General features: G+C 41.9%; 2 protein-coding genes across 2 annotated transcripts in view; one reads left to right on the forward strand and one right to left on the reverse strand.

Annotated features, from left to right (window-relative positions):
- LOC115186769 (tripartite motif-containing protein 16-like) overlaps window positions 1–15,367 on the reverse strand; it is a 452,306-nt gene that overhangs the window by 149,472 nt on the left and 287,467 nt on the right. The gene's annotated exons all lie outside the window — the stretch shown is intronic.
- LOC115186772 (gastrula zinc finger protein XlCGF52.1-like) lies at window positions 1,774–14,763 on the forward strand. Its single transcript, XM_029746277.1, has 2 exons — window positions 1,774–1,792; window positions 12,833–14,763. Exon 2 carries the CDS (start codon window positions 13,055–13,057, stop codon window positions 14,033–14,035), a length of 981 nt encoding a protein of 326 aa, XP_029602137.1. The 5' UTR covers window positions 1,774–1,792; window positions 12,833–13,054; the 3' UTR covers window positions 14,036–14,763.

Genomic DNA, 15,367 nt, shown 5'->3' on the forward strand with positions numbered 1-15,367 from the left:
CCCATCAGTATTAATAAAACATTCACTACATCATGGCTGTTCCCATATTAAAACATTCACTACATCATGACTGTTCCCATATTAAAACATTCACTACATCATGACTGTCCCGCATTAAAACATTCACTACATCATGACTGTTCCCATATTAAAACATTCACTACATCATGACTGTTCCCATCAGTATTATTAAAACATTCACTACATCATGACTGTTCCCATATTAAAACATTCACTACATCATGACTGTTCCCATCAGTATTATTAAAACATTCACTACATCATGACTGTTCCCATATTAAAACATTCACTACATCATGACTGTTCCCATATTAAAACATTCACTACATCATGACTGTTCCCATATTAAAACATTCACTACATCATTACTGATCCCATCAGTATTATTAAAACATTCACTACATCATGACTGTTCCCATCAGTATTATTAAAACATTCACTACATCATGACTGTTCCCATCAGTATTATTAAAAGTATTATATACATCTACATGATGTATTGTTACACCATGTAGGAGCAGTATAGACCTAGTCTGTTCATTATATACATCTACATGATATATTGTTACACCATGTAGCAGCAGTATAGACCTAGTCTGTTCATTATATACATCTACATGATGTATTGTTACACCATGTAGGAGCAGTATAGACCTAGTCTGTTCATTATATACATCTACATGATGTATTGTTACACCATGTAGGAGCAGTATAGACCTAGTCTGTTCATTATATACATCTACATGATGTATTGTTACACCATGTAGGAGCAGTATAGACCTAGTCTGTTCATTATATACATCTACATGATGTATTGTTACACCATGTAGCAGCAGTATAGACCTAGTCTGTTCATTATATACATCTACATGATGTATTGTTACACCATGTAGCAGCAGTATAGACCTAGTCTGTTCATTATATACATCTACATGATGTATTGTTACACCATGTAGGAGCAGTATAGACCTACAGTAGCTGGCTACTTATTTAGATGATGTTTGACTTAGTGAAACTGCCTTAAATGTGCTGTAGTAAACATGTTTTATTCTCACTAATCAATCACCACATTCCTGTCTTTGTATGTCTCAATAGTATTATTTAATTAAATCCATGTAAAATAATCTTTGTCTGAAAATAAAATGTGATCCTCAACTGTGTTTCCCTCCAGTCAGCAGACGGCGATGTGCGTCTTTCAGGCGATGCTGCAGCGTGACGTATAATCTAGTGGACGGTTCTTCATAAACAGCTCGTCAACCACCTCGGTAGCTTGCTAGCCAACATAGCCGAAACATTCAAGCTATTTATACGCTTTCGGTCTATATTAGCTACTGTGTTTTAGACACACTTCTATCGTATCTACTTGTTAACCTATTTAATTTAATATTACGTTATTATTTATTAGTCAGCTATAGTAGCTGGCTGGTTAAGTTAGCATTAGCCTAGTCGCTAATGATAGCTAGCTAGCTAACATCCCCGAACATGAGCTCCCTAAACTACTCCCCTCCTGTTAAAGAAGAGGAGGTCTGCTGGACGGAGAAAGAAGCTCTGGGGCTGAACATTGTCGTGAAAGAGGAGAAGGAAGAAGAGGATGTTTCAGTAAAACAAGAAGTAGAGGGTGAGGCTGTTACAGTGAAAGAAGAAGAGAAAGACGTTTCAGTTAAACAAGAGGAAGAAGAGGATGATGCTGTTTTTGGAGTGAAGAAGGAAGGAGAGATTACTGTCACATTGAAAGATGAAGAGGAGGTGACAGGAGATCTGATTAACACCAGTAAGTACCGCCTTCAATTAGTTTTTAACTTTGGATATTCGGAGTTGGCTCGTCAATACCTCTTCAACGGAGGGTCCTGGGATGATGACTGATATGTCTAGAATCAGACGACGTAGAGAACAAGCTACCCCTTGTTTTCTCCGTTCCGTTTCCAAAAAGTGACTTAACATAGACCCTTCTCAAATATATATCTGGGGGGCACGGCATGTAGTGATTTTCATGATGTGATTGTTACTACTACACACCGTGACCCCCAATAGTGCCATGTGAGAGTTGGGAGCGCGTGTCTGGTTTCTCTGTCCTGATAATGTTGAGGCAGCGCCCACCTGAGCATAGAACTTCTTGGTCTGCTGCGCAGAAGAGGAGATCCCTCAGGAGACCATCCACCACCTCATCAGGAGCATGCTCAGGCATTGTAGGGAGGTCATACAGGCACGTAGAGGTCACACACACTACTGAGCCTCATTTTGACATGTTTTAAGAACATTACATCAAAGTTGGATCAGCCTGTAGTGTGGTTTTCCACTTTAATTTTGAGTGTGACTCCAAATCCAGACCTCCATGGGTTGATAAATTGGATTTCCATGGATTATTTTTGTGATTTTGTTGTCAGCACATTCAACTATGTAAAGTAAAAAGTATTTAATAAGATTATTTCATTCATTCAGATCTAGGATGTGTTATTTTAGTGTTCCCTTTATTTTTTTGAGCAGTGTATATATTTGAGAAGGGTCTATCTGCTGACCGCAGACTGGGGGGCCACGGCATGTAGTGATTTTAATGTAGTGATGTTTTACTACACACCGTGACCCCCAATAGAGCCATGTGAGAGTTGGGTTGGCTACACCAAAGATTATGGATATACTGACAAGATGTCTCTCCGTCCTGACAAGGGGAGTCGTTGTCCACAAAGCTGCACTGTGGGTTGTCTATCTCCCGCCTATCCTGTCTTTGGATTGGTGGATACATTTTATTATTGTAATCTATTATTTATATTCTATGAGGGTTGTTGACGTCAACCTCCTGTATTCAATGGAGAGAGATGCTAAGCTACTAGCATGAATATTAGAACACACCGTTCTATACAGTCCACCTGGTAGAGGTTCATATCTGACAGAGATGAACACACCGTTCTATACAGTCCACCTGGTAGAGGTTCATATCTGACAGAGATGAACACACTGTTCTATACAGTCCACCTGGTAGAGGTTCATATCTGACAGAGATGAACACACCGTTCTATACAGTCCACCTGGTAGAGGTTCATATCTGACAGAGATGAACACACCGTTTTATACAGTCCACCTGGTAGAGGTTCATATCTGACAGATGAAAATGTCTGTTAGAAACTTAGAAAGAGGGGGAGTCTAAAGCTTCAACAACTAGGATTGTGTCTTTGGCTTCTGGACAACAAAGTAATGTTGATATGAAAACCAATAGAACAGGAGAGAAATGGCATAGTGGTGGGTCCTATAGAACAGGAGAGAAATGACATAGTGGTGGGTCCTATAGAACAGGAGAGAAATGACATAGTGGTGGGTCTAATAGAACAGGAGAGAAATGACATAGTGGTGGGTCTAATAGAACAGGAGAGAAATGACATAGTGGTGGGTCTAATAGAACAGGAGAGAAATGACATAGTGGTGGGTCTAATAGAACAGGAGAGAAATGACATAGTGGTGGGTCTAATAGAACAGGAGAGAAATGACATAGTGGTGGGTCTAATAGAACAGGAGAGAAATGACATAGTGGTGGGTCTAATAGAACAGGAGAGAAATGACATAGTGGTGGGTCCTATAGAACAGGAGAGAAATGACATAGTGGTGGGTCTAATAGAACAGGAGAGAAATGACATAGTGGTGGGTCTAATAGAACAGGAGAGAAATGACATAGTGGTGGGTCCAATAGAACAGGAGAGAAATGACATAGTGGTGGGTCTAATAGAACAGGAGAGAAATGACATAGTGGTGGGTCCAATAGAACAGGAGAGAAATGACATAGTGGTGGGTCTAATAGAACAGGAGAGAAATGACATAGTGGTGGGTCCAATAGAACAGGAGAGAAATGACATAGTGGTGGGTCTAATAGAACAGGAGAGAAATGACATAGTGGTGGGTCTAATAGAACAGGAGAGAAATGACATAGTGGTGGGTCTAATAGAACAGGAGAGAAATGACATAGTGGTGGGTCCTATAGAACAGGAGAGAAATGACATAGTGGTGGGTCTAATAGAACAGGAGAGAAATGACATAGTGGTGGGGGCTAATAGAACAGGAGAGAAATGACATAGTGGGGTTCGAAAATAGTGTGGGTCTAATAGAACAGGAGAGAAATGACATAGTGGTGGGTCTAATAGAACAGGAGAGAAATGACATAGTGGTGGGTCTAATAGAACAGGAGAGAAATGACATAGTGGTGGGTCTAATAGAACAGGAGAGAAATGACATAGTGGTGGGTCTAATAGAACGGGAGAGAAATGACATAGTGGTGGGTCCTATAGAACAGGAGAGAAATGACATAGTGGTGGGTCTAATAGAACAGGAGAGAAATGACATAGTGGTGGGTCTAATAGAACAGGAGAGAAATGACATAGTGGTGGGTCTAATAGAACAGGAGAGAAATGACATAGTGGTGGGTCCTATAGAACAGGAGAGACATGACATGGTGGTGGGTCCAATAGAACAGGAGAGAAATGACATGGTGGTGGGTCTAATAGAACAGGAGAGACATGACATAGTGGTGGGTCTAATAGAACAGGAGAGAAATGACATAGTGGTGGGTCTAATAGAACAGGAGAGAAATGACATAGTGGTGGGTCCAATAGAACAGGAGAGAAATGACATAGTGGTGGGGTCTAATAGAACAGGAGAGAAATGACATAGTGGTGGGTCTGATAGAACAGGAGAGAAATGACATAGTGGTGGGTCTAATAGAACAGGAGAGAAATGACATAGTGGTGGGTCCAATAGAACAGGAGAGAAATGACATAGTGGTGGGTCTAATAGAACAGGAGAGAATGACATAGTGGTGGGTCTAATAGAACAGGAGAGAAATGACATAGTGGTGGGTCTAATAGAACAGGAGAGAAATGACATAGTGGTGGGTCTAATAGAACAGGAGAGACATGACATAGTGGTGGGTCTAATAGAACAGGAGAGACATGACATAGTGGTGGGTCTAATAGAACAGGAGAGATATGACATAGTGGTGGGTCCTATAGAACAGGAGAGAAATGACATAGTGGTGGGTCCTATAGAACAGGAGAGAAATGACATAGTGGTGGGTCCTATAGAACAGGAGAGAAATGACATAGTGGTGGGGTCCTATAGAACAGGAGAGAAATGACATAGTGGTGGGTCTAATAGAACAGGAGAGACATGACATAGTGGTGGGTCTAATAGAACAGGAGAGACATGACATAGTGGTGGGTCTAATAGAACAGGAGAGAAATGACATAGTGGTGGGTCCAGTAGAACAGGAGAGAAATGACATAGTGGTGGGTCTAATAGAACAGGAGAGAAATGACATAGTGGTGGGTCTAATAGAACAGGAGAGAAATGACGACATAGTGGTGGGTCCTATAGAACAGGAGAGATATGACATAGTGGTGGGTCTAATAGAACAGGAGAGAAATGACGACATAGTGGTGGGTCTAATAGAACAGGAGAGAAATGACATAGTGGTGGGTCTCATAGAACAGGAGAGAAATGACATAGTGGTGGGTCTAATAGAACAGGAGAGAAATGACATAGTGGTGGGTCCTATAGAACAGCAGAGAAATGACATAGTGGTGGGTCTAATAGAACAGGAGAGAAATGACATAGTGGTGGGTCTAATAGAACAGGAGAGAAATGACATAGTGGTGGGTCTAATAGAACAGGAGAGAAATGACATAGTGGTGGGTCTAATAGAACAGGAGAGAAATGACATAGTGGTGGGTCTAATAGAACAGGAGAGAAATGACATAGTGGTGGGTCTAATAGAACGGGAGAGAAATGACATAGTGGTGGGTCCTATAGAACAGGAGAGAAATGACATAGTGGTGGGTCCTATAGAACAGGAGAGAAATGACATAGTGGTGGGTCCAATAGAACAGGAGAGAAATGACATAGTGGTGGGTCCAATAGAACAGGAGAGAAATGACATAGTGGTGGGTCTAATAGAACAGGAGAGAAATGACATAGTGGTGGGTCTAATAGAACAGGAGAGAAATGACATAGTGGTGGGTCTAATAGAACAGGAGAGAAATGACATAGTGGTGGGTCTAATAGAACAGGAGAGAAATGACATAGTGGTGGGTCCTATAGAACAGGAGAGAAATGGCATAGTGGTGGGTCTAATAGAACAGGAGAGAAATGACATAGTGGTGGGTCTAATAGAACAGGAGAGAAATGACATAGTGGTGGGTCTAATAGAACAGGAGAGAAATGACATAGTGGTGGGTCTAATAGAACAGGAGAGAAATGACATAGTGGTGGGTCTAATAGAACAGGAGAGAAATGACATAGTGGTGGGTCCTATAGAACAGGAGAGAAATGACATAGTGGTGGGTCCAATAGAACAGGAGAGAAATGACATAGTGGTGGGTCTAATAGAACAGGAGAGAAATGACATAGTGGTGGGTCTAATAGAACAGGAGAGAAATGACATAGTGGTGGGTCTAATAGAACAGGAGAGAAATGACATAGTGGTGGGTCCTATAGAACAGGAGAGAAATGACATAGTGGTGGGTCCTATAGAACAGGAGAGAAATGACATAGTGGTGGGTCTAATAGAAAAGGAGAGAAATGACATATTGGTGGGTCTAATACGGAAGTAAATTAAAATACATTTGCCCAAATGAGGAATTCTTTCTTAAAAACAATTAGCTGTGTCGGGTTTCAAATCACAAGCTTGTAGGCTTATGTCTAATGGGCAGCGCGTGTGGCAATAGGCTTCGCTGATTATTGAGTTATGGCTGTCAGTGAAAAGCATCTCAAATAGGTGTGAAGAGAATGTCTCTTGAGTATAATAAAAAATGTTGAGACAAGAAGAAGGGGAGGGTTGTGTGGTGAAGATATAGGTGAGTCTCTCTTCAGAATGTCCTCCGCTGGCTTCCACCAATTCTTGCTCCTTCGTTGTTTCATTGTGTGAATTGATTGCCCTTAAATGTAGTTTATTATATCAATTCCACTTTACGAATGTCACCAGTAGTAAATGTACCGTTACTTCCTGTCATTTGTTTACATTCATTTCTGTTAATTACAATCATTTACCGTTGTCATTCTCGGAGTGGAAACGTTGTCTGTTCAAAACCTGCTGCACTTGTGAGAAACCAGTTTTGGTTTATTTCAGAACCATCATTTACAAGATTTGTCAATTTTTTTCATTGTCTTTTTGTTTGGAGTGCTCCATGTGAGCAATGAGCATGTCTGGTTTCTCTGTCCTGATAATGTTGAGGGAGCGCGTGTCTGGTTTCTCTGTCCTGATCATGTTGAGGGAGCGCGTGTCTGGTTTCTCTGTCCTGATCATGTTTAGGGAGCGCGTGTCTGGTTTCTCTGTCCTGATCATGTTGAGGGAGCGCGTGTCTGGTTTCTCTGTCCTGATCATGTTGAGGGAGCGCATGTCTGGTTTCTCTGTCCTGATCATGTTGAGGGAGCGCCCACCTGAGCATAGAACTACTTGGCCTGCTCCACGGAAATGTAGGAAAGTGTTTTTTTTAAACATCCATTGTGACGTTCCCCGGCAAGAAAGCCAAAAATGTCTCTCAAACAGAAGAGTACAATCAACCAGTAATACATATGAACTACTATATCATGTCTGCATTATAAATAGTCTGTCACTAGTTAACTGAAATACTTACCACTTTGGGCAAAGGACCAACACAGTCCATCAGAACCCTGCTGAAAGGTTTGGCTAAAGCAGTAATAGGCTGCAAAGGTGCAACCGGTACAGCTTGGTTCGGTTTACCTGTCCGCTGACAAACGCCACAGGATTTACAGTGAGCCACAACATCCTGTTTCAGACATCTTGTTGACCCCAAGATCGCCTGCCATACTACCATCGTGAGCAAACCTCAGTATCTCTTGTCGAAGCGTAGCTGGAACAACAATTTGAGATAAACTGGGCCAATCGTATTGTCCAGAAGTGGCGCGAGAACACCATTTCCTCGTTAGAACACCGTTTCCTCGTTAGAACCCCATTTCCTCGTTAGAGCGCCGTTTCCTCGTTAGAGGGCCGTTTCCTCGTTAGAGGGCCGTTTCCTCGTTAGAGGGCCGTTTCCTCGTTAGAGCGCCATTTCTGTCAAAATTACCAAAAAAACTTCATCAAACTCCTCTTCTGGATGTATCTCAGCAAAAAGAGGGGAGAGGGAAAGAACATTTTTGCACTGCTTCAGTGACATGTTTGAAAGATTTTCATAGTTGTTCTTTTTTAGAATTTGAAAGATTTGATTTTCCAAAAAATACATACAAGTGGGTTTTCAATTGTGACAAGTTGGAATACATATTGAAAAAAACATTTTTTTTTCCTCTGAAGAAGCACGAATTGTGCGAAACGTCAGGAATTTTTTCTTCCTAAATTTTCATCAATCAGCTGCTTCCTAGAAACATCTTTACTCTGTTCATCAATCAGCTGCTTCCCAGAAACATCTTTACTCTGTTCATCAAGCTGCTGCTTCCTAGAAACATCTTTACTCTGTTCATCAATCAGCTGCTTCCTAGAAACATCTTTACTCTGTTCATCAATCAGCTGCTTCCTAGAAACATCTTTACTCTGTTCATCAATCTGCTGCTTCCTAGAAACATCTTTACTCTGTTCATCAATCAGCTGCTTCCTAGAAACATCTTTACTCTGTTCATCAATCAGCTGCTTCCTAGAAACATCTTTACTCTGTTCATCAATCAGCTGCTTCCTAGAAACATCTTTACTCTGTTCATCAATCAGCTGCTTCCTAGAAACATCTTTACTCTGTTCATCAATCAGCTGCTTCCTAGAAACATCTTTACTCTGTTCATCAATCAGCTGCTTCCTAGAAACATCTTTACTCTGTTCATCAATCTGCTGCTTCCTAGAAACATCTTTACTCTGTTCATCAATCAGCTGCTTCCTAGAAACATCTTTACTCTGTTCATCAATCTGCTGCTTCCTAGAAACATCTTTACTCTGTTCATCAATCAGCTGCTTCCTAGAAACATCTTTACTCTGTTCATCAATCTGCTGCTTCCTAGACATCCAAGTGTCAACTGTAGGGACCCTCTCTTCATTCAGAGGTTCTACAAACTCTCACGTTTGGGGTTTTCAAAGGAGAGGTCAACTCAGTAGGTTTACCGAAATCAGGATCACCCATAAACGTCTCAGACAGATGGACCGTGGTGGGATCGCTGACATCCTCAACACTAGACTTGCTCCCGGTGAGGTCAACTCAGTAGGTTTACTGAAATCAGGACCACCATAAACGTCTCAGACAGATGGACCGTGGTGGGATCGCTGACATCCTCAACACTAGACTTGCTCCCGGTGAGGTCAACTCAGTAGGTTTACTGAAATCAGGATCACCCATAAACGTCTCAGACAGATGGACCGTGGTGGGATCGCTGACATCCTCAACACTAGACTTGCTCCCGGTGACTTTCTTAGACAGAGCACGTGTAATGGCACATGCTGGGAACACTGTAGGGTACTTTTCTGATAACACATCAGGTTCCGCAATTCTGGGTTCCTTACAAACCACAGGATTTGACACAACCTTCCCTCCAGCCAAATAATTTCCCAGGCCTCACTCCAACGACAACGGAATGAGAAATGTTTTAAGGTTATACCAAGGATAATTTTGCTATTTCATTTTGAATTGTAAGACCAATGGAAGTATCAACAAAAAAATATTTAAATTATTTTATGTCAATGTATTAGGCCATATTGCTATAACCCATAGTAACACATTGGATAACATTCACAACATGGAACAACAGTAACCATAGTAACACATTGGATAACATTCACAACATGGAACAACAGTAACCATAGTAACACATTGGATAACATTCACAACATGGAACAACAGTAACCATAGTAACACATTGGATAACATTCACAACATGGAACAACAGTAACCATAGTAACACATTGGATAACATTCACAACATGGAACAACAGTAACCATAGTAACACATTGGATAACATTCACAACATGGAACAACCATAGTAACCATAGTAACATTGTTTCCCCCAAAACATCTAAAGGAAGTTTGTTCTGAAGTGTTTGTTCTGAAGTGTCTGTCCTGTATCTAAGAGATAAAATGTATCTGAGATATATACAAAATAAAATGTGCACGTCTTTAACCCCTTATTTATGTCACTAAAGTCTTTCCACATTTCGTTATGTTACAGCCTTATTCTACTGTGGATGAAATAAATAACAATCCTCATCAATCTACAGTCGTGGCCAATAGTTTTGAGAATGACACAAATATTAATTTCCACAAAGTTTGCTGCTTCAGTGTCTTTAGATATTTTTGTCAGATGTTACTATGGAATACTGAAGTATAATTACAAGCATTTCATAAGTGTCAAAGGCTTTTATTGACAATTATATGAAGTTGATGCAAAGAGTCAATATTTGCAGTATTGACCCTTCTTTTTCAAGACCTCTGCAATCCGCCCTGGTATGCCGTCAATTAACTTCTGGGCCACATCCTGATTGATGGCAGCCCATTCTTGCATAATCAATGCTTGGAGTTTGTCAGAATTTGTGGGTTTTTGTTTGTCCACCCGCCTCTTGAGGATTGACCACAAGTTCTCAATGGGATTAAGGTCTGGGGAGTTTCCTGGCCATGGACCCAAAATATCGATGTTTTGTTCCCCGAGCCACTTGGTTATCACTTTTGCCTTATGGCAAGGTGCTCCATCATGCTGGAAAAGGCATTGTTGGTCACCAAACTGTTCCTGGGTGGTTGGGAGAAGTTGCTCTCAGAGGATGTGTTGGTACCATTCTTTATTCATGGCTGTGTTCTTAGGCAAAATTGTGAGTGAGCCCACTCCCTTGGCTGAGAAGCAACCCCACACATGAATGGTCTCAGGATGCTTTACTGTTGGCATGACACAGGACTGATGGTAGCGCTCACCTTGTCTTCTCCGGACAAGCTTTTTTCCGGATGCCCCAAACAGTCGGAATTGGGGTTCATCAGAGAAAATGACTTTACCCCAGTCCTCAGCAGTCCAATCCCTGTACCTTTTGCAGAATATCAGTCTGTCCCTGATGTTTTTCCTGGAGAGAAGTGGCTTCTTTGCTGCCCTTCTGACACCAGGCCATCCTCAAAGTCTTCGCCTCACTGTGCGTGCAGATGCACTCACACCTGCCTGCTGCCATTCCTGAGCAAGCTCTGTACTGTTGGTGCCCCGATCCCGCAGCTGAATCGACTTTAGGAGACGGTCCTGGCGCTTGCTGGACTTTCTTGGGCACCCTGAAGCCTTCTTCACAACAATTGAACCGCTCTCCTTGAAGTTCTTGATGATCCGATAAATGGTTGATTTAGGTGCAATCTTACCGGCAGCAATATTCTTGCCTGGGAAGCCCTTTTTGTGCAAAGCAATGATTACGGTATGTGTTTCCTTGCAGGTAACCATGGATGACAGAGGAAGAACAATGATTCCAAGCACCACCCTCCTTTTGAAGCTTCCAGTCTGTTATTCAAACTCAATCAGCATGACAGAGTGATCTCCAGCCTTGTCCTCGTCAACACTCACACCTGTGTTAACGAGAGAATCACTGACATGATGTCAGCTGGTCCTTTTGTGGCAGGGCTGAAATGCAGTGGAAATGTTTTTGGGGGATTCAGTTCATTTGCATGGCAAAGAGGGACTTTGCAGTTAATTGCAATTCATCTGATCACTCTTCATAACATTCTGGAGTATATGCAAATTGCCATCATACAAACTGAGGCAGAAAATGTATATTTGTGTCATTCTCAAAACTTTTGGCCACGACTGTACACACAATACCTCATAATGAAAAGGCTAAAATAGGTTTGTAAAAAACATGTCACATTTATTAAACAGAAAAAACCGATACCTAAATTTACATAAGTATTCAGACCGTTTGCTGTGGGACTTGAAATTGAGCTCAGGTGCATACTGTTTCCATTGATCATCGTTGAGATGTTTCTACAACTTGATTGGAGTCCACCTGTGGTAAATTCAATTGATTGGACATGATTTGGAAAGGCACACACCTGTCTGGCTACCACAGCATTCTGAAGCGATACGCCATCCCATCTGGTTTGCGCTTAGTGCGACTATCATTTGTTTTTCAACAGGACAATGACCCCACACACCTCCAGGCTGTATAAGTGCTATTTGACCAAAAGGAGAGTGATGGAGTGCTGCATCAGATGACCTGGCCTCCACAATCACCCGACCTCAACCCGATTGAAATGGTTTGGGATGAGTTGAACCGCAGAGTGAAGGATAAGCTGCCAACAATTGCACAGCATATGTGGGAACTCCTTCAAGACTGTTGGAAAAGCATTCCAGGTGAAGCTGGTTGAGACACTGCCAAGAGTGTGAAAAGCTGTCATCAAGGCAAAGGGTGGCTACTTTGAAGAATCTAAAATATATTTTGATTTGTTTTACCAATTTTTGGTTACTACATGATTCCATATGTGTTATTTCATAGTTGTCATGTCTTCACTATTATTCTACAATGTAGAAAATAGAAAAAATAAAGAAAAACCCATGAATGACTAGGTGTGTCCAAATTTTTGACTGGTACCGTATATCTCATGAATGTTTTTGCATTCAGTTAGAAAAACTCAATTTTTTACCACTTCTTCCGTAGGCAAACATGTAAGGAAAGCTTTTTTTAAGTCAAAATGGATGCTGTCAAAAATGAATTGAATTCAAATGGATTTACCCAGCCTACAAAGCACTACAGCCACTCTGTGATGACCAGTTCTGCTCTTTTTGAGGGATCTAGTCTAGATTAAACCTCATAGGAAGACAGTTTTATCATGTGGAGGTTTCATTCAGGTCTCTGTTTAACTAGATACTGTTTGTCTTTGGTAGGAGAGAGACCAGACTCTCGCTATGACAGCAGGAAGAGTCCTTCAAGGGAACCAGACCCAGAGACACCCAAACCAGCGAGACAACACCACTGCTTCCACTGTGAAAAGAGATTTTCCGGATCAGGGGACTTAAAAGCTCATTAGAGGACACACGCAGGAGAAAAGCCATTCCAATGTTCCCAGTGTGGAAAGCGTTTTATTCAGAGGGGGCACCTACAAGAGCATGAGAGGATACACACAGGAGAAAAGCCTTACCACTGCTCCCAGTGTTAAAAATAGATTTTCACGAGTAGGGGACCTAAAAGCTCATGAAAGTACACACACAGGATTAAAGCCTTTCCACTGCTTCCAATGTGAAAAGAGATTTTCCCGATCAGGGGACCTAAAAGCTCATGAGAGGACACACACAGGAGAAAAGCCTTTTCAATGCTCCCAGTGTAAAAAGAGTTTTACTGTGTTAGCTAATCTGAAAAGGCATGAGAGAATACACACGGGAGAAAATCCTTATCACTGTTCCCACTGTGGAATGAGTTTTATTCAGTTAGCGAGCCTGAAGGCGCATGAGTGGACACACACAGAAGAAAAGCCTTTCCAGTGTTCCCAGTGTAGAAAGATTTTTACCCTGTTAGCTAACCTGAAAAGGCATGAGAGAATACACACAGGAGAAAAGCCTTACCACTGCTTCCAATGTGAAAAGAGATTTTCCCGATCAGGGGACCTAAAAGCTCATGAGTGGACACACACAGGAGAAGAACCTTTCCATTGTTCCCAGTGTAGAAAACGTTTTACCGTCTTAGCTAACCTGAAAATGCATGAGCGAATACACACAGGAGAAAAGCCTCATCACTGTTCCCACTGTGGAATGGGTTTTATTCAGTCAAGGAGCCTGAAGGAGCATGAGTGGACACACACAGGAGAAAAGCCGTTCCAATGTTCCCATTGTGGAAACAGTTTTACTCAGAGAGGGCACCTAAAAGAGCATGAGAGAATACACACAGGAGTAAAGCCTTACCACTGCTCCCAGTGTAAAAATAGATTTTCCCGAGTAGGGGACCTAAAAGCTCATGAGAGGACACACACAGGAGAAAAGCCATTCCAATGTTCCCAGTGTAGAAAGAGTTTTACCGTGTTAGCTACCCTGAAAAGGCATGAGAGAAAACACACTGCAGAAAAGCCGAGCACCGAAGACGTGGATGGCGATTAAGGCAGCCCCCCGCACCTCTCTGATTGGGTTAAATGCGCAAGACACATTTCAGTTGAATGCATTCAGTTGTACAACTGACAAGGTATCCTCCTTTCCCATTCCCTATTATAGAGCTCTGCTCAGCCTGTAAACATGAAAGCAAGGTTATATTTAATGTTCTACATTATTATTATTATTATTATTATTATTATTAGGGCAGCCACCAAGTTATGACAATTCTGGTATGTTCTGAGACCTGACTTCAGGTTTTTGAGGAATCTAGCCTCGCAGGAAGAAAGTTTTATTTTATGGAGGTTTAATTCAGTTCTCTTTTTCGTATTTAACTAAATACTCTGTCTTTGGTAGGAGAGGGATCAGACTTATCACTGTTCCCACTGTGGAATGAGTTTTATTCAGTTGGGAAGCCTGAATGAGCATGAGTTGACACACACAGGAGAAAAGCCTCTCCAATGTTCCCAGTGTGGAAAGAGTTTTACCTGGTTAAAGAGCCTGAAGGAGCATAAGAGGACACACACACGATAAAAGTCCTACCACTGCTCTCTCTGTGTGGAAGGACATTTTCCCAGTCAGAGAACCTGAAATCACATGAGGGAATAGAAAGGCTTTATTCTGACTTATATTTTTGACAGGGAATTTGTGTTTTTGTTTTGTGCCACATGAAATCATATTGTTTATGATTATACCTGTCTATATAAGGTCCCACAGTTGGCAATGCATGTTAGAGCAAATTCCAAGCCATAAGGTTGAAGAAATTGTCCGTACAGCTCAGAGACAGGATTGTGTCGAGGCACAGATCTATGGAAGGGTACCTTAAAATGGCTGCAAATTTGAAGGTCCCCAAAAACACAGTGGCCGCCATCATTCTTAAATGGAAGAAGTTTGGAACCACCAAGACTCTTCCTAGAGCTGGCCGCATGGCCAAACTGAGCAATTGGGGGAGAAGGACCTTGGTCAGGGAGGTGACCAAGAACCCGATGTTCACTCTGACAGAGTTCCAGAGTTCCTCTGTGGAGATGGGAGAACCTTCCAGAAGGACAACTATCTCTGCACCACTCCACCAATCAGGCCTTTATGGTAGAATGGCCAGACGGAAGCCACTCCTCAGTAAAAGGCACATGACAGCCTGCTTGGAGTTTGCCAAAAGGCACCTAAAGACTCTCAGACCATGAGAAACACGATTCTCTAGTCTGATGAAACCCAGATTGAACTCTTTGGCCTGAATGCAAAGCGGCTCGCCTGGTGATGGCAGCATCATGCTCTGGGGATGTTTTTCAGTGGCAGGGACTGGGAGACTAGTCAGGATCGAGGGAAAGATGAACAGAGTGCAGAGAG

The sequence above is a fragment of the Salmo trutta genome, unplaced genomic scaffold (assembly GCF_901001165.1).
Source record: "Salmo trutta unplaced genomic scaffold, fSalTru1.1, whole genome shotgun sequence".
Classification (NCBI taxonomy): domain Eukaryota; kingdom Metazoa; phylum Chordata; class Actinopteri; order Salmoniformes; family Salmonidae; genus Salmo; species Salmo trutta.

Excerpts from the sequence above, each read along its gene's own strand:
- LOC115186772 (XM_029746277.1), top strand. The coding sequence starts at position 13,055 with ATGAGAGGATACACACAGGAGAAAAGCCTTACCACTGCTCCCAGTGTT.